We start from the raw sequence: 25,613 nt of genomic DNA on the forward strand, positions 1-25,613 counted from the left end.
TCCAGAGGAGGTTTGTGTTTGCTTTGGTGAGATCATCTCAGTAGGTGTGTGTGTGTCGTGAATTACATTGCCTGAGTAGGTGTGTGTTGTGGGTAGCCAACGTGAGTCATCAGGGTATGCTGGACTCCGTACCACTGCTACAGTGAGCTCACCTCTGGATCAATACGTTACCCACCCCCGACACACATACACACTCCCGCTGTTTTGCCTTTGATGTATTGACATCTCCATCCCTCTGCCTCTACCTTCAGAGTCTGGATGCCAAGTCCGGGGGTAATGGAGCTGGGTAGGCAACTGTGTGGGAAGATGAGGAGGTCGAGGAGAGCCGAGGGCCCCGTCACTGTGCCCATGAGGGGTCTGGAGATCCATTTTTACCTGCCAGATATGCCGCAGCTGGGATTCCTCAAAGACAGCTTCACCGCTGAGGAACTGTGTGTTGAGGCCGCCACAATATGCTGTAAGTAATGTCTCACCTCCCGCCCAGAGCGTGTGTGTGTGTGTGTGTGTATTGTATGGCATGACTGCAAGTGTGTGTTGCACGCCTAACTGCGTCCATCCCTGTATGTGTTCGTGGGTGTGCCTGTAGGCACCCGTGTGTGGGTGGGTGTGCCTGTAGGCACCTGTGTGTGGGTGGGTGTGCCTGTAGGCACCCGTGTGTGAGTGTCTGCATGCCAGGGCATGAAACAGGGTCTATTTGTACGATTGGATTTGCGGGAAGTTTTCAGGAAGATTCAGAAGTTATATATCTTAAATATGGTCATTTACAACTAATTGGGGATAAATGTGGTGAACCATCCTGATGGAGCCTGTCCGCCAACAGAGAGGTCCACTGTTGCCACTGTGAATAGGCCGTCACATGAGTTTACTCTTAGCTAGGAGACCAGAAGGAGAAATGGTAAGTAACTAAGGAAGAAATGGCTTTGTAATAGATGTTTCATTTCATTGTGTGTGCTGCTCATTTACATCATACAGTAGGCTTGGCCTATACAACATGGCATTGGAAATTTTTACAAAGATGTATGTATTACTTGTGAAGCTTTGTTTTATTGCCTACGTGTGTTTTGTCAGTGGATGATCTTTATCTCAATGCTCAACATGTACTGTGTGTATATATGGCGCAGCGGTCTAAGGCAGTGTATCTCAGCGCAAGAGGCATCACTGCAGTTCCTGGTTCGAATCCAGGCTGCATTACATCTGGCTGTGATTGGGAGTCATTGTAAAAAATAATTTGTTCTTAACTGACTTGCCTAGTTTAATAAATAAGATAAACTCTAAATCCTAAAATGAGGAACCTTGTCATTTCACTAAGCCGTGACACTCACCATCTCAGATGTTTCAGAAATTGTTTCTGTAGTTAGAAACAGATAAGAGTGACTTCAATGGCTAATTTCTATGAACAGAGGAACAAAATAATCACAAAATTCACAGGAAATATACATTACATAGGATGACAATTTAGATTTTATTGGATTCCTCATGTCTTACTCATTTAGAATTACGGTCTAGGGGGCCTCCCGGGTGGTGGTTAAGGGCGCTGTACTGCAGCGCCAGCTGTGCCATCAGAGTCCCTGGGTTCGCGCCCAGGCTCTGTCGTAACCGGCCGCGACCGGGAGGTCCGTGGGGCGCCGCACAATTGGCCTAGCGTCGCCCGGGTTAGGGAGGGCTTGGTCGGTAGGGGTGTCCTTGTCTCATCGCGCACCAGCGAATCCTGTGGCGGGCTGGGCGCAGTGTGCGCTAGCCAAGGTGGCCAGGTGCACGGTGTTTCCTCCGGCGCATTGGTGCGGCTGGCTTCCGGGTTGGATGCGTGCTGTGTTGGGTTGTGTATCGGAGGACGCATGACTTGCAACCTTCGTCTCTCCCGAGCCCGTACGGGAGTTGTAGCGATGAGACAAGATAGTAGCTACTACAACAATTGGATACCACGAAATTGGGGAGGTACTATATATATATTTAAAAAAACAAATTTTACCCCTTTTTCTCCCCAATTTCGTGGTATCCAATTGCTGTCAAACATTGTCCTAAAAAATTGTGATATAGGATGCTATCACCCCCATTGGCCACTCCGCCAAAATATATATATATATATTTTTTACTCTGCAAAAAAACCTGCAGTTTGGCCATAGCGCAAAATCTAATTTAACCGGACAAATCATGACAAAGACTCGATTGTTGAAGGCCTGGGTAGAAGCTAAGTGCAGCTTTCATAGTCTATCGAATGGAGAAAGAAAGGAATATAGGCTGCGTTATTTAAAAAAAAAACGCTAAATACAAAATAGTTACTGCTTGGTGGAATTCTCCGCTCTCTGGCCTAGATTCCTCTCTTATTTTATGTAGGCTATATAACATGTTTATTGAAATAGGCTATAGCAAATAGGACTAGGCTATTACTCGGAATGCCACTTGTGTGTCACCCTGCTGCTGCCCTGCTTGTTTACAGCGTGGCGCATCTGTCACATCACGATGTCGTCACCATCAACGATGGCTGTCCATCATCGTCGACAGACGATGCTATCGCAATATCGGCCACCCTAGTACTATATTTATTGACAATTAGGCTATATGAATCCTATAAATGAAAATGACCAATTTGGGTGCAATCAATTAGCTTAAATGATCAGAGATCAAATTATATTTAAACAAAATAATGTTTCAGAAATGCTAATTTTATTTGTTTGTGATTACAGAAATGATTTCATGATTTTGTGTGGTAATCCTCTTGTTTTGGGGTGGGTGGAACGACCCTCTTACTGATGCCAAATGGCTTTGTTTTAACTATATTAGCAGGCTGTTACAGTAGCTGCATTTATGCTTCTCTGCTGACTTCCACATATACTCTACCTGATTTGATGACAAAACATGACATAATACTTACAGTAAATACTGTATACTCCTCCCTTGCCAGATAGCAGGCACACAATACAGACAAAGCCAATGTAGCCTAGCTACTAGGCTATCCTGCATGAGAAAAGATACTAACACCCACCCAGCACCTGTTTTCCTACAGCTCTAAAGATGCTGGTTTGGTAGTCTCCATCTTTGACAAACAAATTCTAGGCCTGTATTTATACCTTTGTTCTGATACTGGCTGAAATACTCCACAACATCTGTCAGCGTGATCGGTGCTAGAAAGGGAGAGGAGAAGAGAGGGTAAGAGAAGTGTGGTTTCATCCATCCGGCTGTTCCTTTCAGCCACATACTGACTCCAATACAAGATGGTGGCTGGTTAGGGTTGGTTCAGGGCGGGACGTGTTCTGGAATTTCGTCCTTGTGTGAAGCCAACACTTTTCTTCCCAGTACTGCAGAGCGAGCAGAGAAAGGAAGCCTACAGACAACATACAGACAACAACAAGACTCTGGAGGAGTTCAACTCCACAGCTACCATATGCAAATACTCACCAGTTATAGGCTAAACAAACAAAGCAGCTGCCAACACAAATGTATGATCTGTTTATAGTCCAATCCAAAGTATTCTGTGTCTGTGTCTGTGCAGGACCTTTCTGTCTTGTGTGGTCAGTGGTAGGTAGTTTAATGCACATTATGTCCCTCACATCAAAACAAAAGAGCCCAGAAAAGAGGAAGTGTCATGGCCCTATACTTTTCCCGTGTCATATTATGTTCCATTTATAGTTCAAAACAAACATAAAGGCTCATCTGTGGGTGGGTCTAATCCTGAATGCTGATTGGTTAAAACCGCAGTTACCACTGGCTAATTCTGTGATGTTAAAATGCCTATTTACTCTGTTCCATCGGACTGTGCAATCCACTGTCTCATCAGCCCAGCAATTTATAAACTTGATCTCCACTATAAAAAGCATCTAGACATTCTCACATTTCTTTTAGACTAACATTTCGTTTTCAACAGCAGAGATTTAGCCTCTGTGATATGCAACTTTTCAGGGAAGTTAGGAACAAATATACACAGGCAGTTAGGAAAGCAAAGGCTAGCTTTTTCAAACAGAAATTTGCATCCTGTAGTACTAACTCCAAAAAGTTCTGGGACACTGTAAAGTCCATGGAGAATAAGAGCACCTCCTCCCAGCTGCCCACTGCTCTGAGGCTAGGAAACACTGTTACCACCGATAAATCCACGATAATTGAGAATTTCAATAAGTATTTCTCTACGGCTGGCCATGCTTTCCACCCCTACCCCGGTCAACTGCCCAGCACCCTCTACGGCAAACTGCCAAAGCCCCAACCATTTCTCCTTTACCCAAATCCAGATAGCTGATGTCCTGAAAGAGCTGCAAAATCTGGACCCCTACAAATCAGCCAGGCTAGACAATCGGGACCCTCTCTTTCTAAAATTATCTGCAAAAATTGTTGCAACCCCTATTACTAGCCTGTTCAACCTCTCTTTCGTATCGTCTGAGAATCCCAAAGATTGGAATGCTGCCGCGGTCATCCCCCTCTTCAAAGGGGGTGACACTCTAGACCCAAACTGCTACAGACCTATATCTATCCTACCCTGTCTTTCTAAGGTCTTCGAAAGCCAAGTTAACAAACAGATTACTGTCAATTTCGAATCCAACCGTACCTTCTCTGCTATGCAATCTGGTTTCAGAGCTGGCCATGGGTGCACCTCAGCCACGCTCAAGGTCCTAAACGACATCATAACCGCCATCGATAAGAAACATTACTGTGCAGCCGTATTCATCGACCTGGCCAAGGCTTTCGACTCTGTCAATCACCACATTCTTATTGGCAGACTCGACAGCCTTGGTTTCTCAAATGATTGCTTCGCCTGGTTTACCAACTACTTCTCTGATAGAATTCGGTGTGTCAAATCATAGGACCTGTTGTCCGGACTGGCAGTCTCTATGGGGGTGCCACAGGGTTCAATCCTTGTGGCGACTCTCTTCTCTGTATACATCAATGATGTTGCTCTTGCTGCTCTCTGATACACCTCTACGCAGACGACACCATTCTGTATACTTCTGGCCCCTTTTTGGACACTGTGTTATTAACTAACGTCCAGACGAGCTTCAATGCCATACAACTCTCCTTCCGTGGGCTCCAACTGCTCTTAAACGTAAAACTAAATGCATGCTATTCAACCGATCACTGCCCGCACCTGCTCGCCCGTCCAGCATCACTACTCTGGATGGCTCTGACTTAGAATACGTGGACAATTACAAATACCTAGGTGTCTGGTTAGACTGTAAACTCTCCTTCCAGACTCACATTAAGCATCTCCAATCAAAAATTAAATCTAGAATTGGCTTCCTATATTGCAACAAAGCATCCTTCACTCATGCTGCCAAACATACTCTCGTAAAACTGACCATCCTACCGATCCTCGACTTCGGTGATGTCATCAATAAAATAGCCTCCAACACTCTACTCAACAAACTGGATGCAGTCTATCACAGTGCCATCCGTTTTGTCACCAAAGCCCCATACTCTACCCACCATTGCAACCTGTACGCTCTCGTTGGTTGGCCCTTGCTTCATACTCGCCGCCAAACCCACTGGCTACAGGTTATCTACAAGTCTCTGCTAGGTAAAGCCCTGCCTTATCTTAGCTCACTGGTCACCATAGCAGCACCCACTCGTAGCACGCGCTCCAGCAGGTATATCTCACTAGTCACCCCCAAAGCCAATTCCTCCTTTGGTCATCTTTCCTTCCAGTTCTCTGCTGCCAATGACTGGAAAGAACTGCAAAAATCTCTGAAACTGGAGACTCATATCTCCCTCACTAGCTTTAATCACCAGCTGTCAGAGCGGCTCACAGATCACTGCACCTGTACATAGCCCATCTGTAAACAGCCCATCTATCTACCTACCTCATCCCCATACTGTATTTATTTATTTATCTTGCTCCTTTGCACCCCGGTATCTCTACTTGCACATTCATCTTCTGTACATCTACCATTCCAGTGTTTAATTGCTATATTGTAATTACTTTGCCACCATGGCCTATTTATTGCCTTAAATCCCTTATCTTACCTCATTTGCACTCACTGTATATAGACTTTTTATTTTTATTTTGTTCTACTGTATTATTGACTGTTTTGTTTATTCCATATGTAACTCTGTGTTGTTGTATGTGTCAAATTGCTATGCTTTATCTTGGCCAGGTTGCAGTTGCAAATGAGAACTTGTTCTCAACTAGCCTACCTTGTTAAATAAAGGTGAAATAAAAATAACAAAAAAATCTGTATAAACCTTGCTGTCTGTTTCTCCAACATTTACCACAATGTTTCAATATTGAAATTCGATCTTCAGTTGTCCCATAGTATTGAACGTGTCGGGACAAGACAGACAGGCAGGCAGCGTTTCTCAGCCAGTTGAAATCGTGAATTAAATGGCATAACTTTTATGTATATACAGTGCCTTGCGAAAGTATTCGGCCCCCTTGAACTTTGCGACCTTTTGCCACATTTCAGGCTTCAAACAGAAAGATATAAAACTGTATTTTTTTGTGAAGAATCAACAACAAGTGGGACACAATCATGAAGTGGAACAACATTTATTGGATATTTCAAACTTTTTTAACAAATCAAAAACTGAAAAATTGGGCGTGCAAAATTATTCAGCCCCCTTAAGTTAATACTTTGTAGCGCCACCTTTTGCTGCGATTACAGCTGTAAGTCGCTTGGGGTATGTCTCTATCAGTTTTGCACATCGAGAGACTGAAATTTTTTCACATTCCTCCTTGCAAAACAGCTCGAGCTCAGTGAGGTTGGATGGAGAGCATTTGAACAGCAGTTTTCAGTTCTTTCCACAGATTCTCGGTTGGATTCAGGTCTGGACTTTGACTTGGCCATTCTAACACCTGGATATGTTTATTTTTGAACCATTCCATTGTAGATTTTGCTTTATGTTTTGGATCATTGTCTTGTTGGAAGACAAATCTCTGTCCCAGTCTCAGGTCTTTTGCCGACTCCATCAGGTTTTCTTCCAGAATGGTCCTGTATTTGGCTCCATCCATCTTCCCATCAATTTTAACTATCTTCCCTGTTCCTGCTGAAGAAAAGCAGGCCCAAACCATGATGCTGCCACCACCATGTTTGACAGTGGGGATGGTGTGTTCAGGGTGATTAGCTGTGTTGCTTTTACGCCAAACATAACGTTTTGCATTGTTGCCAAAAAGTTAAATTTTGGTTTCATCTGACCAGAGCACCTTCTTCCACATGTTTAGTGTGTCTCCCAGGTGGCTTGTGGCAAACTTTAAACAACACTTTTTATGGATATCTTTAAGAAATGGCTTTCTTCTTGCCACTCTTCCATAAAGGCCAGATTTGTGCAATATACGACTGATTGTTGTCCTATGGACAGAGTCTCCCACCTCAGCTGTAGATCTCTGCAGTTCATCCAGAGTGATCATGGGCCTCTTGGCTGCATCTCTGATCAGTCTTCTCCTTGTATGAGCTGAAAGTTTAGAGGGACGGCCAGGTCTTGGTAGATTTGCAGTGGTCTGATACTCCTTCCATTTCAATATTATCGCTTGCACAGTGCTCCTTGGGATGTTTAAAGCTTGGGAAATCTTTTTGTACCCAAATCCGGCTTTAAACTTCTTCACAACAGTATCTCGGACCTGCCTGGTGTGTTCCTTGTTCTTCATGATGCTCTCTGCGCTTTTAACGGACCTCTGAGACTATCACAGTGCAGGTGCATTTATACGGAGACTTGATTACACACAGGTGGATTGTATTTATCATCATTAGTCATTTAGGTCAACATTGGATCATTCAGAGATCCTCACTGAACTTCTAGAGAGAGTTTGCTGCACTGAAAGTAAAGGTGCTGAATAATTTTGCACGCCCAATTTTTCAGTTTTTGATTTGTTAAAAAAGTTTGAAATATCCAATAAATGTCGTTCCACTTCATGATTGTGTCCCACTTGTTGTTGATTCTTCACAAAAAAATACAGTTTTATATCTTTATGTTTGAATTCTGAAATGTGGCAAAAGGTCGCAAAGTTCAAGGGGGCCGAATACTTTCGCAAGGCACTGTATACAGTTGAAGTCGGAAGTTTACATACAGTGGGGCAAAAAAGTATTTAGTCAGCCACCAATTGTGCAAGTTCTCCCACTTCAAAAGATGAGAGGCCTGTAATTTTCATCATAGGTACACTTCAACTATGACAGACAAAATGAGAAAAAAAATCCAGAAAATCACATTGTAGGATTTTTAATGAATTTATTTGCAAATTATGTTGGAAAATAAGTATTTGGTGAATAACAAAAGTTTATCTCAATACTTTGTTATATACCCTTTGTTGGCAATGGCAGAGGTCAAACGTTTTCTGTAAGTCTTCACAAGTTTTTCACACACTGTTGCTGGTATTTTGGCCCATTCCTCCATGCAGATCTCCTCTAGAGCAGTGATGTTTTGGGGCTGTTGCTGGGCAACACAGACTTTAAACTCCCTCCAAAGATTTTCTATGGGGTTGAGATCTGGAGACTGGCTAGGCCACTCCAGGACCTTGAAATGCTTCTTACAAAGCCACTCCTTCGTTGCCCGGGCGGTGTGTTTGGGATCATTGTCATGCAGAAAGACCCAGCCACGTTTCTTCTTCAATGCCCTTGCTGATGGAAGGAGGTTTTCACTCAAAATCTCACGATACATGGCCCCATTCATTCTTTCCTTTACACGGATCAGTCGTCCTGGTCCCTTTGCAGAAAAACAGCCCCAAAGCATGATGTTTCCACCCCCATGCTTCACAGTAGGTATGGTGTTCTTTGGATACATCTCAGCATTCTTTGTCCTCCAAACACGACGAGTTGAGTTTTTAATCAAAAAGTTATATTTTGGTTTCATCTGACCATATGACATTCTCCCAATCTTCTTCTGGATCATCCAAATGCTCTCTAGCAAACTTCAGACGGGCCTGTACATGTACTGGCTTAAGCAGGGGGACACGTCTGGCACTGCAGGATTTGAGTCCCTGGCGGCGTAGTGTGTTACTGATGGTAGGCTTTGTTACTTTGGTCCCAGCTCTCTGCAGGTCATTCACTAGGTCCCCCCGTGTGGTTCTGAGATTTTTGCTCACCGTTCTTGTGATCATTTTGACCCCACGGGGTGAGATCTTGCGTGGGGCCCCAGATCGAGGGAGATTATCAATGGACTTGTATGTCTTCCATTTCCTAATAATTGCTCCCACAGTTGATTTCTTCAAACCAAGCTGCTTACCTATTGCAGATTCAGTTTTCCCATCCTGGTGCAGGTCTACAATTTTGTTTCTGGTGTCCTTTGACAGCTCTTTGGTCTTGGCCATAGTGGAGTTTTGAGTGTGACTGTTTGAGGTTTTGGCCAGGTGTCTTTTATACTGATAACAAGTTCAAACAGGTGCCATTAATACAGGTAACAAGTGGAGGACAGAGGAGCCTCTTAAAGAAGAAGTTACAGGTCTGTGAGAGACAGAAATCTTGCTTGTTTGTAAGTGACCAAAAGTTAGCCGTAGTTGGCTAGCTAGCAAGCAAGGGATAAGAATGTTGCTAGCCATTATGGCAATAAAACATTTAGAACAAACAAAAACAAACATTTAGATACGGAACAACCGAACCGATAGAACGAACGACCAGCCGGCTTGGGTAGCAACCCTAGATTTGTGTCGGGACTACTATGAAATAGTATGAATAAATTCATCAAAATAACCTTTTTTAATGAAAATATCATTATTTGAATATGTTGGTAACCCCGTTGTATAAAAGTGATAATGCCTTGAAAGCCGGCGTTGAGGATATATGGGCTCTGTTTGCCAGCCCTCAACTTTGTCTCGGGCCTAACAACTTAATTATGCGTGGGAAAACATTGGAACAGATTTCCCTAATTAAAATCCCTTGGAGCTGATTTGCTGGTGTTTTTAACTGTCTTTTGTGACCAACAATTAGTAAAAAATGTGGGCCACAGGCCGCCAGTTGGGGACACCCTGCTGTAGGTTGTACATTAGTTCCTTCTGTATTGTTATAGGCATATTACTACTGTCACTTTATTACATAGCCTAGTTTACACTTGCCATTTAATGACAGTCTATAGAGTAGTGGTTCCCAACCGGTGTGCCTTGAGGAACTCTCAGGTGTGCTGTGAAACTTGTACACTCACTTAGAAGCGTGACATGTGGAATACACACATGGAATTTGGACTTGGAAGCACTAGTGCCGGTCAGATGATACATTAAATTGCACATGGCTACATCTGTATCGTTGTTTCAAGTCCAGTGAGCTAAGGCTGTTGTTATATTTTTATAATTTGAGGGGCACACATCACGAGCAAAGTCATTTCTATCATTTGATTTTGTCTGTGAAAACCATTAGCACATGCAAATATGATTAGGCTTAGCCAGAGTTATTTATTTCTTAATATATGGCTCTGGGCTAAGCTATAGCACAGCTTCTGCCATATAAACAAATGGAGAATGGCTTTGTGTCTGTGGTTGCACCTTTACAATGCAGAAAACCAGTTGTCTGTAAACAAAACCTTTAAAAACTAAAGACCTATTTTACCGGAGATGCATTTTCTTCTTTCTGGCACAGATTCGCCGGACGCTCTTAAAGGGGTACACACAAATTAACCATTGTGAGTAAAGAACTATCAACACTATGAAAATATTTCAAATAAACCCTTTTAAATCTATACAAAAACTTTGTCACAAAAAAATGTATGGTTTGTAAATGAAATCAATACATTTTAGGTGTGTCACAGAATTTTAATCCCATCAAGGTGTGACAGGGTTCAAAAAAGATTTGGAACCAATAGTCTAGAGACTCCACAGTAGACTATTGACAATCGTGCTTAGTGCAATATTTAATCTTAATCACCATCCACATCTACATCGTCGGGGCAACAGTGGAGAGGGTTGAGCGCTTCCTCTGTGTCCACATCATTGAGGACTTAACATGGTCCTCTCACACCAGCACAGTCGTGAAGAAGGCATGGCAGTGCCTCTTCTTCCTCGGGAAGCCGAAACGATTTGGTATGGCCCCTCAGATCCTCAGGAACTTTTACAGATGCTCCATCGAGAGCATCCTGATTGGTTTATTCACTGTCTGATATGGCAGCTGCACCGCCCTCGACCGGATGGCCCCACAGAGGGTGGTGCGGACTACCCAGAGCATCACTGGGTGTCGAGATCCCAGCCATCCAGGACGTACATGCCAGACCTGAAAAATTACTAAAGACTCCAGCCACCCAAGACATGGACTATTCTCCATGCTCCAGGCAGTAACGGTGCATCAAGGCTCAGACCAACAAATCCTTAAACAGCTTCTATTCCCTGGCCATAAAGACTGTTAAATGGCTAACAACTAACATTACTGTTCTCCCTCTCTCACATACTATCCACACGGACTCTATGCCCATCCACAGGTCTCTATCCACTCTGACACACACACCTTCACTGCCGCTCTTACTCACGCACACACACATAATACACACACTCACAAACACCCTCACTCACATCACTATTACTGCTGTTTATATGTATATATTACCATTTAGTATATTACCATGAGTATTTATATATTCCTGCTATCAGTCACTTTTCGGCCCTGTTTACATGTGCAGTGCCTTCAGAAAGTATTCATACCCCTTGACTTATTCCACATTTTATGTTACAGCCTGAATACACACAATACCCCATAATGACAGTAAAAAAAAGTTTGGAAATGTATTGGAAATGAAATACACTAATATCTAATTTCCATAAGTATTCTCACCCCTTTTCTATGTCACTCCAAATTGAGCTCAGGTACTACCAATTTCCTTCGATCATCCTGGAAATGTCACTACATCTTGATTGGAGTCCACCTGTGACTAATTCAATTGTTTGGACATGATTTACAAAAACATACCTGTCTATATACAGTGCCTTCGGAAAGTATTCATACCACATGACTTTCCCCACATTTTGCTACTTTACAGCCTTATTTTTAAATGGATTAAATTAATAAAAATCCATAGCAATTTACACACAATACCCCATAATGACGATGTGAAAACAGGTTTTTAGAAATTTTTGCAAATATATTAAACAGAAAAAAACATAATTTTTACCTAAGTATTCAGACCTTTTGCTATAAGACTTGAAAATGAGCTCAGGTGCATCCTGTTTCTATTGATCATCCTTGAGATGTTTCTACAACTTTATTGAAGTCCACCTGTGGTAAAATAATTGACTGGACATGATTTGGAAAGGCACACACCTGTCTATATAAGGTCCCACAGTTGACAGTGCATTTCAGAGCAAAAACCAAGCCATGAGGTCGAAGGTATTGTCTGAATAGCTCCGAGAAAGGTTTGTGTCAAGCCACAGATCTGGGGAAAGCTAATAAACATTTTCTGCAGCATTGAAGGTCCTCAAGAACACAGTGGCCTTCATCATTCTTAAATGGAAGAAGTTTGGATCCAGCAAGACTCTTCCTAGAGCTGGCCACCCGGGCAAACTGAGCAATCGGGGGAGAAGGGCCTTGGTCAGGGAGGTGACCAAAAACCCAATGGTCACTCTGACCGAGCTCGAGAGTTGCTCTGTGGAGATGGGAGAACCTTCCAGAAGGACAACCATCTCTGCAGCACTCCACCAATCAGGCCTTTATGGTAGAGTGGCCAGACAGAAGCAACTCATTAAAAGGCACATGACAGCCCACTTGGAGTTTTTCAGAAGGCACCTAAAGACTCTCAGACCATGAGAAACCTTGCACCAACTCTACAGTGAAGCATGGTGGTGGCAGCATCATGCTGTGAGAATGTTTTTCAGAGGCAGAGACTGGGAGACTAGTCAGGATCGAAGGAAAGATGAACGGAGCAAAGTACAGAGAGATCCTTGATGAAAACCTGCTCCAGAGCACTCAGGACCTCAGACTGGGGCGAAGGTTCACTTTCCAACAGGACAACGACCCTAAGCACACAGCAAAGTCAACGCAGGAGTGGCTTCGGGAAAAGTCTCTGAATGTCCTTGAGTGGCCAGAGCCAGAGCCCGGACTTGAACCCAATCAAACATCTCTGGAGAGACCTGAAAATAGCTGTACAGCAACGCTCCCAATCCAACCTGACAGAACTTGAGAGGATCTGCAGAGAAGAATGTGAGAAACTCCCCAAATACAGGTGTGCTGTCATGTATTTTCATGTTGTGTCTTGTTTCTGTCCTTTCCCTTCACCCTGTCTCCCTCTGCTGGTCGTTATTAGGTTACCTTTTCTCCCCCTCTTTCCCCCAGCTGTTCCTTGTCTCCTCCTAACTACCTCGTCACCCCTTTTCCCACCTGTTCCCTTTTTCCCTCTGATTAGTCCTCTATATCTCTCTCTGTTTTTGCTCCTGTCTTTGTCGGATTCTCGTTTGTGTTATTCATGCCTGAACCAGACTATCGTCATGTTTGCTGCAACCTTGTCCTGTCCTGTCGGAATCTGCCGGTCCATCTGAGCCTACCTATGTTTTGTCATTAAAGAAGCTCTGTTTACGTTAATTCGCTTTTGGGTCCTCATTCACGCACCGTAACATGTGCCAAGTTTCGAGCATCATACCCAAGAAGACTCAATGCTGTAATCACTGTTAAAGGTGCTTCAACAAAGTACTGAGTAAAAGGTCTGAATACTTATGTAAATGTGATATTTCTGTTTTGTTTTTCAATAAATTGGCAAAAATGTCTAAACCTGTTATTTCCTTGTCATTATGGAGTTGTGTTTGTAGATTGAGGAGGGGGGAAAAAAACAATTTAATCATTTTTAGAATAAGTCTGTAACGTAACAAAATGTGAAAGTCAAGGGGTCTGAATACATTCTGAAAGCACTTTTAGGTCCCAGAGTTGACAGTCTGTCAGAGCAGAAACTATGCCAGGAAGTCCAACGAACTGTCCGAGGTATACATCTGGGGGAGGCTATAAAACCATTTCTAGAGTGTTGAAAGTTTCCAAGAGAACATGTGGTCTCCATCATTAGGAAATGGAAAAAATGTGGAACTCCCCAGACTCTGCTTAGAGCTGGCCACCCGACCAAACTGAGCAACTGGGCAAGAAGGAACTTGGTCAATGACCACTCGGACAGAACTACAGAGTTCCTTGGCTGAGATGGGGGGGGAAAACCCACCAGATGTGCTACAGTCTCTATAGCACTTCACCAATCTGGGCTTTATTAGGAGAGTGGCCAGACGGAAGCCACTCCTGACAAAACGGCACATGACAGCACGCCTGGAGAATGCAAAAAGGCACGTGTAAGCATAAAACAAAGGATTCTGTGGTAAATGCAAAGCACAGTGTCTTAGAGGTTAATTAACAAACCTTGATGAAAATCTGCAAGGAAGAATGGGAGAAAATCCACAAATCCAGATGTGCAGAGCTGATATAGATACAGACATACCCAAGAAGAGTCAAAGCTGTAATCAACCCCAAAAGGTGCTCTTCCAAAGTATTGACTCAAGGGCTGTGAATACTTATGTAAATGAGATATTTCTGTATTTAGTCATCAATGTATGTCATCGATGTATGTCCTATCAGTCACTTTTGATGTATAAACCTACCTCAACCACTCCAGAACCCCTGCACATTGAATAACCTGTATATACTCGCATTCTCATGTTTCTTCAACCCCGTACCATACTTTTTGTGAGTGTTTATTATGATTCCATGTTCTATTATTACTACTGTCACTGCATTGTTGGGAAAGAGCTCTTAGTGTAAAAATGTCACAGTACTGTTTTACACCTGCTGCATCCTGTGCACATGGCAAATTAACCGTGAAACGTGCACTCTGTACTTTGGTATACACTGACACGTGTGAACTCTGTGCAACTGATCATTCAGTGGCGGTTCTTTCCTAGCCTGATTGTTCAAACTTTGACCTACGTGGAAGCTGCTCTCCGGGTAAGAGCACCGACAAAATGAATTCATGGATGAAAAAGGTTGTAATGTAATGTGTCCCCCCCTTTTCCCTTTCTCCCTCTTCCTTCCTTCCTCTCTCTCCCAGATATCTCCCCCCTGTGCCATAATCTGTTTGGTCTGTATGATGAGAGCAGGACTCTGTGGTACGCTCCCAACCACCTCTTCAAGATCACGGACGAGACCTGCATCAAGCTGCACTACCGCATGAGGTACTTAGACGGGCCTACTGCAGTGTGTGGGTTCGCGTGCGTTTTGAGTGTGTGTGCGTTTGCTTGCTTCCGTGTGTGTGTGTGTGTGTGGGTGTCATCACATTATCATAGTCATTGTGATGAATCATGAATATCTCACTGATGTCATTCATCAGACGATCAATACACCCCCCGTTGCGTGCGAGTTACTCATTTACTCATCCACCACTCTGTTACCAACAACACCTGCTGCTAGTCAACGTGACTGTTATTCAACCGTCATTCACTGACGGTGATTAAGTGTAACAAGAAAGTTGTCATGCAGGTTGGTTGTATGGCACATTGAAACCATGCTGCGCAGAGTAGAACGGCAATTTCTGAGCTGGTAAAGTAGTCCACATCAGATAAGATTAGAGTAGTATGTGATTAAGTAGGATTTCCTTGTGAACTTCTTTTACAATTCACGTGAAACATTCATACAAGGCAGGACAAAATCCAATTACTTAAAGTATCAAGTAAGTGTGTTTGTTTTCTGCACTTGAGGATAATGTGATAGGAGATATTCAGTTGTCATGGCAGTTCAGTTGGATATGATCCAAGATAAACGTTTAACTCCGAGAGGAAGGAGAGTAAATGTGGTGTCACGCACACTTCCTCTTTCTGCTCTCTTACACTAGACAACACATTTTGCACCGGGAGCCGCATTCGGTCTTCACCGAGGTCTGGAGAGCCACTCTGAACACTGGTTATATTTCCTTGCTATCACAATTTGCTAAAAGTAGTGCTCCATCCATCGTTTTTGAAATGTTCGCTGCACCCTGACTGTCTAGTGATTATTAGCGAGCAGCCGGGCAGTCAACACCCCCGGGGTGTAAGTTTGACACCCCTGCAATAGAGGGCGAGGAGGAGGGTGAATGTGGTGAGAGCCTAATAAAGTTGAGCTGAGTTGAATTTGCATCATACAGCCAGGGTACACTTACTCAACAAACAGGTTATGGCCAACAGGGAAAGAAGGCAAACCCAAACGCGCTTCAGCCCATCTTAAATGGAACAAGGGAGAATCAGATGCTCGACTGAGGGACCGGAAAATAGCCAAAACATTCCTTATCCCAGGATACTTCAACTGGTGACTATCCGGGAGAATGAAGAAAAAGGAGCACTCCATTTCTGCGTAAATCGGATAGATTTATTGTCGGGACAAACAAACAACAGTCTTCCGTTTCGGCACAAATCTCCTTCATCAGAGCCTTGAGTAGGAGAAATGTGTGAGGCACCATATACACTCGCAGGGGAGTGTCCCGCTCAAATAATGTTCCTCAAACGTGTCGATAATGTCAGTAGTAGTAGCAACTAGACCGGTTATTCAAACAGTGTGATCATCATTCAAGTTTCCTACACATACATTCCACTTGAATAACAAAAGACAGAGAAATAAAGTAAGAAAAACATATTTTCCAAAAAGATGCGAACGAGGGCTGTTCATTCCAGACCCTTTTGGCTCGACGCAAAGTGCCTCACTGTAACAATTTCCTCGTAATTTTGTCCCCTCTGGAGGAAAGAGAAACGTTCTCAATTCCCCAGAATGCCAAGGTTGAGGCTGAGCCATGATTGGCCTTCAGGTAGTGCCGCACGATTGCATATTCAATATTTTTTGGTGAGGATAGCCGTTTTGTGTTCAGCTATTCTTAATTTGAGCGCCTGTTTCGTCTGACCGACGTAAACAAGCCCACATGTGGGCATTTGAGCATTAAACAACATTTGCTGTACTAAACTCAGCAAAAAAAGAAACGTCCCTTTTTCAGGACCCTGTCTTTCAAAGATAATTCGTAAAAATCCAAATAACTTCACAGATCTTCATTTTAAACACTGTTTTCTATGCTTGTTCAATGAACCATAAACAATTAATGAACATGCATTTGTGGAACGGTCATTAAACACTAACAGCTTACAGACGGTAGGCAATTAAGGTCACAGTTATGAAAACATAGGACACTAAAGAGGCCTTTCTACTGACTCTGAAATCCTTAGGCACGCTGCAAGGGGGCATGAGGACTGCAGATGTGGCCAGGGCAATAAATTGCAATGTCCGTACTGTGAGACGCCTAAGACAGCGCTACAGGGAGACAGGGTGGACAGCTGATCGTCCTCGCAGTGGCAGACCACGTGTAACAACACCTGCACAGGACTGAGGGCTTGTAGGCCTATTGTAAGGCAGGTCCTCTCCATACATCACTGGCAACAACGTTGCCTATGGGCACAAACCCACTGTCACTGGACCAGACAGGACTGGCAAAAAGTGCTCTTCACTGACGAGACATGGTTTTGTCTCACCAGAGGTGATGGTCGGATTCTCATTTATCGTCGAAGGAATGAGCGAGGCCTGTACTCTGGAGCGGGATCGATTTGGAGGTGGAGGGTCCGTCATGGTCTGGGGTGGTGTGTCACAGCATCATCGGACTGAGCTTGTTGTCATTGCAGGCAATCTCAACACTGTGCGTTACAGGGAAGACATCCTCCTCCCTCATGTGGCACCCTGCCTGCAGGCTCATCCTGACATGACCCTCCAACATGACAATGCCACCAGCCATACTGCTCGTTCTGTGTGTGATTTCCTGCACGACAGGAATGTCAGTGTTCTGCCATGGCCAGCAAAGAGCCCGGATCTTAATCCCATTGAGCACGTCTGGGACCTGTTGGATCGGTGGCTGAGGTCTAGGGTCATATCCCCCAGAAATGTCTGGGAACTTGCAGGTGGCTTGGTGGAAGAGTGGGGTAACATCTCACAGCAATAACTTTTTTTGAGTTTACAATTTCTTAAGTATTTTACCTTGTATTCTTTACCTGAGCGTGAGTGATCGAATACTTTTGTGTCACTTGAATTGGAAGAATGAGTACAATGACAACAGCGGTAGAAACCATTGGGGGGGGGGGGGACTGGGAGCCAGGAAGAGGGTGCAGGATCCGGGAGCACACTGTGCACGACGCGGTCTCTGATATTGCGACCCCTCCTCAACAGAGCATGTGAACGGAGTTGAGCGGTTGGAAAAGACACGCTATGTTATCGACCCACCTCGTTCCTTTCTTTTAGCATGTGCACATAGTAAGTACACCATTATACTTTTGGTGACTTTTCAGGTTCCACAATGATTCTTCAGGTGTGGACAGTACATCATCGCACTCCCTCTCTTGCTCTTGGTCCTCCTCTTTGTAAGCCACCTTGATTTAGCACCTGTGTGTGTTATCAGTTTCTTGATGAAAATATTTAGCCAACTCCATGACAGTTTCTAAAGGAAGGGGCTATTAGCGGCACACAAGTAGACTTCAAATGCATGCTGGGACGGGAGCGCTACTTGAGCGAAATTGGTGCGGGCAAGAAGGCTGACGCTCCAACCTTTGGGAATCTCGCTCCACGCTCCAGTCAAATTGGTCACGCTCCAGCTCCTCGCTCCAGCTCCTCGCTCTGCTCCAGTTCCGCTACAGCCCCTCGCTCTGCTCCAGCTCCAGCTACTTGCTCCGCTCCAGCTCCACTCCACTCTGCTCTCACACTCTACTCCTAAACCAGTTCAGGAGAGGCTTCAGACGCAAAGTCTTTGAGCGAGGGGACACTCTGGAGAATGTGCCAGTGTTTGAGGATCATGCTTTCTTATCTGCCCTTGTATTCAGTGGAAAAACAAAGGGGGGGGGGGGGGGGGGGGTCTCTATCAGTCTGTCGCTCTCGCTAATGAGACATGTTGACGAGACTGTCACTGTAGCCGTGTCCAAGGAACCTCTCTTTCATTATTTTAGCTTTAGTCTCAATCATTTGATTTGTTAGGAATATTGCATTTTTAGAGGTTTAAGATGATTAGTGTCACACCTTAGGGGCGTGTTTCTAGATTATGGCCAACCTTTGTACACAAATACAAACAAATCTGCATACTTAACGTCAATGCACACACACACACACACACACACACACACACACACACACACACACACACACACACACACACACACACCTCTCACTCTTTTTGTCTCCTCTCTCTCTCTCTCTCTCTCTCTCTCTCTCTCTCTCATCCACCAGGTTTTACTTCACTAACTGGCATGGGACCAGTGAGAGTGAGTCTCCAGTGTGGAGACATTGTATCAGTAAACTGAGAGGAGGACTCAGCCCACAGAAGATCCCAGAGGGTACACCCTTACTGGACTCTGCCTCCCTCGACTACTTGTTCTTCCAGGTACGTGTGTGTGTGTCTATGAGAGGGTATTGCACACTGTACATGTATGATTCACTACTCTTCCTAATTTCATTGGAATATTAGTCACCATTCACCACATCAGAAATCTGACGATTTGTATACACATGTCCCTTCTTGTATGGTTATGTATGAGTATATTTTGTGTGTGTGTGTGTGTGTGTGTGTGTGTGTGTGTGTGTGTGTGTGTGTGTGTGTGTGTGTGTGTGTGTTTCCAGGGCCAGAATGATTTCCAGAAGGGTCTGGCTGTGGTGCGTAGCCAGCAGAGTGAGGCGGAGCAGCATGAGATAGAGAATGAGTGTCTGGGCATGGCTGTACTGGCCATCACTCACTACGCTATGACCAAAGAAATACCTCTCTCTACTGCTTCCAATGAGATCAGGTATAGATGACACACTCACACACAGACAATGTTCCCTACAATTTATTTTAGGAAGTGAGCAAATTTCAGATCTGCCTAGGGCAAACATGAACGTTGTGTAAATTTTGTGCAACTTCCAGGGTGCGTCTACTGTGAACACTGAGGCCATACCCACTTTAAGTTACAGTTGTCGTAGTCAAGTAGGCTACTGTGGCTATTTGGCCTACCGTCAAAAACAAAAGAGAAATGGATCCCGTAACATTTTAACATGGAAATAGCTGTTCTATCATTCAGTCTACAGTAGCAGCCAATGTGCTGTGTTCAATGTAGGCCTACATTCCATGAGACTTTTGAAGAAAAACATGCAGGGCTTGACATTAACCTGTTTAACCACTTGTCCTTCAGACAAGGTGGTGACAAAAATGTTGTCTTTGATGCAAAAATAATAAATCAAATACATTATTATTCCCATACCATTATTACAAGGAATCAGACAAATTATGACATCCTCTGCCTATTGGCTACTTAGCTTATTCAAGCATCTCTCAAAATACAACACTGCCCCTTTAAGACAAAAAAAAAGCTCTTCAAAGATGTCTAGAAATGTACACATTTTGTTCTCTTGTAGGAATCAATCACTCCCACAGTAGTTACCACAAATTATTTATAAATGGGCTAATAACTCACTAACTAGCAGCTACATGCAGCTCATGCTTTGATCTCAAAACAAGTGCATCTACTCACGACTGCTCATGCTGTAAACACAGTCCAGTTCAAAATGAATGGCACAGATCCATATATGGCAATGTTCTATTTGCATATAGGCCTACTGCAGCTTTGCTTGGTTATGGCACACCGGTCTGTGTAGCGTACGGGCTATGGCATTGATTGAATCAATCACAATTCCCACAGTAAAGGGAAATGGTGATAGTGTTAATTAACTAAGGGGGAAAACTCTAGTTGAGTCAAGCTCAAACTTGTGCTTCTATACGAGGGCTGATATTTCTTCTGCGCGGCAGTCCCGGGGGAGCATAGTTTAGAGGGAACATTGCACACAGATATACTGTATAATCTGTACACACGTACCTGTTAACAAATGGAAAGGGAAGACAATGTCCCTAATTCTTACACTGACTCCATCTACCCCCCTCTATTTACCAATCCCTTTCTCCTCCTGCTCTCTCCAGCTACAAACGTTTTATCCCGGAGAACCTGAACCGGAGCATTAAACAGCGCAACATCCTCACCCGGCTCCGCATCAACAACGTCTTCAAGAACTTCCTGAATGAGTTCAACAGTCGCACGATGCAGGACAGCAACATCACGCTGTACGACCTGAAGATCAAGTACCTGTCCACCCTGGAAGGCCTCACCCGGGGCCTGGGGAGGGAGGTGTTGGAGCCCAGGGCCCTGGTACTTACCCAGGAGGGAGAGACAAACGGGGGGCTGAGCCATGGACCTGAGCCCTCCCTGGCCATAGAGGTCCAGGTTACTGGGACCACAGGGATCTCCTACAGGAGGAAGCCCCCTAATGTGAGTGGGAAGGTGGGGAGGTTAAAGGTGTTGGTGTGAGATTTCTGGTTGAGATATGTTAGAATGTCTAACATTAGACTTTTGGTTGAGATATATCTGGAGAGGAGAGTGATATTGGAAGGTATTGAAGTATCTGAATGTATTTTGAAACCAATCTATGAGAAATCTTATGACAATGCATTTTTGCTTTTATTGGCAATAGAATACCCTGATGCTGAAAGAGAAGACAAAGTCCAAGAAGAACAAGCTTGAGGGCAAACAGCAGAAGGACAAGAAGAGCGACGCCAGTGACGACTGGGTGACGTTCTGTGACTTTCACGAGATCACACACATCGTTATCAAAGAGTCCTCTGTCACCATCTTCAGACAGGATAACAAGAAGATGGTAAGATAAGTGCACGCACGCACGCACACACACACACACACACACACACGCACACACTCCCAATACTGCTTGAGCTGAGATTATGCCGATTAAGCAGTGACAGTAGCATATTTAGTGTTTAATTAATTAATTAATTATTTGGTCTCTGTACTGTCTCCGTTCCAGCCAGCTGGTTGAAATGTCACCGGGCCTAACAACCAGCCAACCTAGCCCAGGAACAAATCATCTGATTAGTAGTCTGTGTTTAGATGAGATTAGATTACCATTAGACATTCCTCTGTTAAGAATAGAGCTATGTACAGGAGAAGTATTGTACAGTTGCTGAGTGTGTGTACAGTACTTACAGTGTTGCTCTAATTCTGTGGGACTGAAATGATCGCTGTGACTGCATGCCACGGCTTATAAGTGTGCCACTTGTTGCATCAGACCAAGCTAACTGAACCTCGAAAAAACAAGCTCCTTGAAGATGTGCAGTCTAGAGCACTAAGGAAAGGAGATGAGAAAAGGAATCTACAAGAAAGGAAGCTAGTGGAGTGTTTTGGAACACAGACTAAGGTGTCAGCTAATGGGGAGCAGGTTGGTATTTATTGGGATGAATCTTGAAATGTTATTGGTCACATAGACATGGTTAGCAGATTATTGCAAGTGTAGAGAAACGCTTGTGCTTCTAGTTCCGACAGTGCAGCAATATCTAACATGTAATCTAACAATTCCACATCTACCTAATACACACAAATCTAAGTAAAGGAATGGAATAAGAATATAAAAATATATGGATGAGCAATGAAAGAGCGGCATATGCTAGATGTAATAGATGGTATAAAATACAGTATATACATATGAGATGTGTAATGCAAGAAATGTAAACATTATTAAAGTGACTAGTGATCCATTTATTAAAGTGGCCAATGATGTGAAGTCTGTATGTAGGCAGTAGCCTCTCTGTGTTAGTGATGGCTGTTTAGCAGTCTGATGTCCTTGAGATAGAATATGTTTTTCCGTCTCTCGTTCCCTGCTTTGATGCACCTGTACTGACCTCGTCTTCTGGATAGTAGCGGGTTGAACAGGCAGTGGCTCGGGTGGTTGTTGTCCTTGATGATCTTTTTGGCCTTCCCGTGACATTGGGTGCTGTAGGTGTCCTGGAGGGCAGGTAGTTTTACCCCGGTGATGCATTGTGCAGACCGCACCACCCTCTGGAGAGCCTTGCCATTTGATTTATTGGGATGAATCTTGTCCTGGAGGCAGCTCTGCAGAGTGGTCACTAGCTGGCCTAGCCACAAAGTAATCAAATCTGATTTTAAAGCTAACCTTAACTACCCTGCTAACCTTACGCCCAACCTTAAATGAAGACCAAAAGGCTCATTCTTATTAGCATACATTTTTTACGATATAGCCAATTTTTACTTTGCTGTGGGAACCGCTGAGCTAGGCCTCCAGGACACGATTCATCCCAATAAATGTCAACCTGCTAACGGGGATCCAAATAATGATGAATGAATCAAGTATTGAATGTAATGATTTATGAGGTATTTGTTACTATTGTGTAACTCGATTGTCCTCTAGGAGGTGCAGCTGGAGTTTAGAGGCGAGGCGCTGGCGTTCGCTGCTCTGGTGGACGGGTATTTCCGTCTTACGGTAGATGCCCATCACTACCTGTGTACAGAGGTGGCTCCTTCTTCTGTGGTGCAGAACCTACAGAACTGCTGTCATGGACCTATCTGGTCAGTAGTCACACACACTCACTCTCTCTTTTTTTCTCTCTGTCTGGCTTTTGTTCTCTCTCCCCCATTTCCATCTTTATATCCCCCCTCATCTCTCTATTCTCCTAACCTCTCTTCTCGTCCTTCTACCTTTCTCTATCTGTTTCATTTGTCTTAATCCACCGTCGAGTTTCGGGGGTTTGACTGTTGTCTCCTGCAGTACGGAGTATGCCATCCAGAAGCTTCGTCAGGAAGGCAACGAGGAGGGAACCTACGTCCTGCGCTGGTCCTGTACTGACTACCGTAACATCATCATGACCGTGGTCTGCAAAGAGGTAACACGTGCTTACCTGGCACGGGAGACACCTTGATTACCAAAGAGGCGCGAGACCATTGCACTCTGGCCATGCTGACCCCTGTGAATTCCCCCAAATGTGGGTATCTTGACTGCATCATTTCCGGTAATAGGAAAGTGCGTCCACACTCTACGCTGGAATTAGGGCGGCAGGTAGCCTAGCGGTTAGAGCGCTGGCCCAGTAATCGAAAGGTCGCTGGTTGGAATCGCGGAGCTGACAAGGTGACAAGTCTGTCAATGTGCCCTTGCGCAAGGCACTTAACCCTAATTGTTCCACGGTTGAATTGGTATGGCCAGGGTCGAAATGGCAGACCCTGACCGTGACTCCACTCTCCGAGGGCGTCTCAGGGAGAGTTGGGATATGCAAAAAAAACACCCTGTTGAGAACAAATTATTTTTGCAGGCAGAGAGAGTTGGTTGTCAATAACTGAGGTGGAACGAATGGAGAAGTCTGGTAAAAAGCCAAAACAACAAAGTTCAGAGATAATCACACAAGGAAGTGACTAGGAGCTGTCTGATAAACAGTTACAACACAGATGATACCAAAACATGAAACACACTCTGAGACACATACACACAGACACACACAGACACAGGATGTCCTTTTCAAACAATGTGCGGTTACTGTCAAAACAACAGCCTGGCAGTCTGGTGTGTATATCACATTACCATGGTTAGATAAGCTGAACTCCCATCAGTGAAAACTGTGTGTGTGTGTGTGGGGGGGGGGATTTGTTCCAGGCAGTATGCAGTGGAAAACAGTTTGTTTTATCCTGCCTAACTCTCTCCCCCTTTCCCTCCCTGATTTCCTCTTTCCTTCTCTCCTTCCCTTCATCTACCCCCCCCCCCCCTCTCCAGTTGGATCTGTGTGAGTCGAGGCAGGTGCATCTGTATAAGAACTTCCAGATCGAGGTGGGTTCTGAGGGATTCCGTCTGTTTGGGACCGAGACCTACAGATCTTCTCTCAGAGAGCTCCTAGACCACCTGGCAAGACAGAACCTCCGTACGGACAACCTCCACTTCCAGCTCAAACGCTGCTGCCCCCCACAGCCCAGAGGTATGAGGAGAGACACAAATATTCAGTACACACACACATACTTTCACTTCAACTTTTAGTGCTTTTATTTCAGCCCCTCAGAATGTCATGTTGGTCTTTCCATACCTGTTTTGCACACAAGCACGCATATTGAACTGAGCCCTCTGCGTGACTTGGTTCTGGTCAGCTGAAAGGATGTCCCTTTTAGTACCTGTTTACACCAAGAGCTCTAGTTTCCCTTAGCGACACTGCCTCACCATGATTACCACTCACTTAACCCTCTGAGGGTAACTGTGTGCATCTGTGTGTAGGTGTGGCTATGTGTTTTTGCAAGTGTCTTGTGTGTGTGAGAACCCTGTCTTGTTTACATCCTCTGTGTGTGTGTGTGTGTGTGTGTGTGTGTGTGTGTGTGTGTGTGTGTGTGTGTGTGTGTGTGTGTGTGTGTGTGTGTGTGTGTGTGTGTGTGTGCGTGCATGTGCATCAGTGAGAGGCAAGGAAAGGAGTACTGTGGTTTCCTGAGCACATCTCTCCTCCTCTGTTTACTGCAGACAGGCGTGGGAGGTGGAGGTGTGTGTGTGGAGGTTGTTATGATTAAATATTTTGCCTGCTATGATGAGCCTGTCACAAGGGTGGAGCATCATTTGTGTTTTGATTTTGTTGTGTTTGTGTGTTGAAAACCACAGAGTTCTTTTTGTCACAACATCACTTCCTCCTCTCCACCCAGCCACACACTGATAATGATTCTAATATATCTACTACTCTACATTGCATTTTTGTTACACTGTACAGTCGTGGACAAATGTTTTGAGAATGACACAAATACTAATTTCCACAAAGTCTGCTGCCTCAGTTTGTATGATGGCAATTTGCATATACTCCAGAATGTTATGAAGAGTGATCAGATAAATTGCAATGAATTGCAAAGTCCCTCTTTGCTATGCAAATGAACTGAATCCCCAAAAAAACATTTCCACTGCATTTCAGCCCTGTCGCAAAAGGACCAGCTGACA

General features: G+C 44.3%; 1 protein-coding gene across 1 annotated transcript in view; it reads left to right on the plus strand.

The window, feature by feature from the left end:
• Positions 1-25,613, plus strand: part of LOC110521800 (tyrosine-protein kinase JAK1) — a 54,359-nt gene that overhangs the window by 7,750 nt on the left and 20,996 nt on the right. Inside the window, exons 2-10 of the mRNA XM_036968783.2 lie at positions 252-457; positions 14,896-15,019; positions 19,062-19,215; positions 19,452-19,615; positions 20,782-21,127; positions 21,330-21,512; positions 23,076-23,233; positions 23,433-23,547; positions 24,426-24,624. Coding sequence (XP_036824678.2) covers positions 259-457; positions 14,896-15,019; positions 19,062-19,215; positions 19,452-19,615; positions 20,782-21,127; positions 21,330-21,512; positions 23,076-23,233; positions 23,433-23,547; positions 24,426-24,624 — 1,642 coding nt within the window. The 5' untranslated portion in view covers positions 252-258. The remainder of the gene's footprint in view (positions 1-251; positions 458-14,895; positions 15,020-19,061; positions 19,216-19,451; positions 19,616-20,781; positions 21,128-21,329; positions 21,513-23,075; positions 23,234-23,432; positions 23,548-24,425; positions 24,625-25,613) is intronic.

The sequence above is a fragment of the Oncorhynchus mykiss genome, chromosome 4 (assembly GCF_057628025.1).
Source record: "Oncorhynchus mykiss isolate SJ-2025 chromosome 4, ASM5762802v1, whole genome shotgun sequence".
NCBI lineage: Eukaryota > Metazoa > Chordata > Actinopteri > Salmoniformes > Salmonidae > Oncorhynchus > Oncorhynchus mykiss.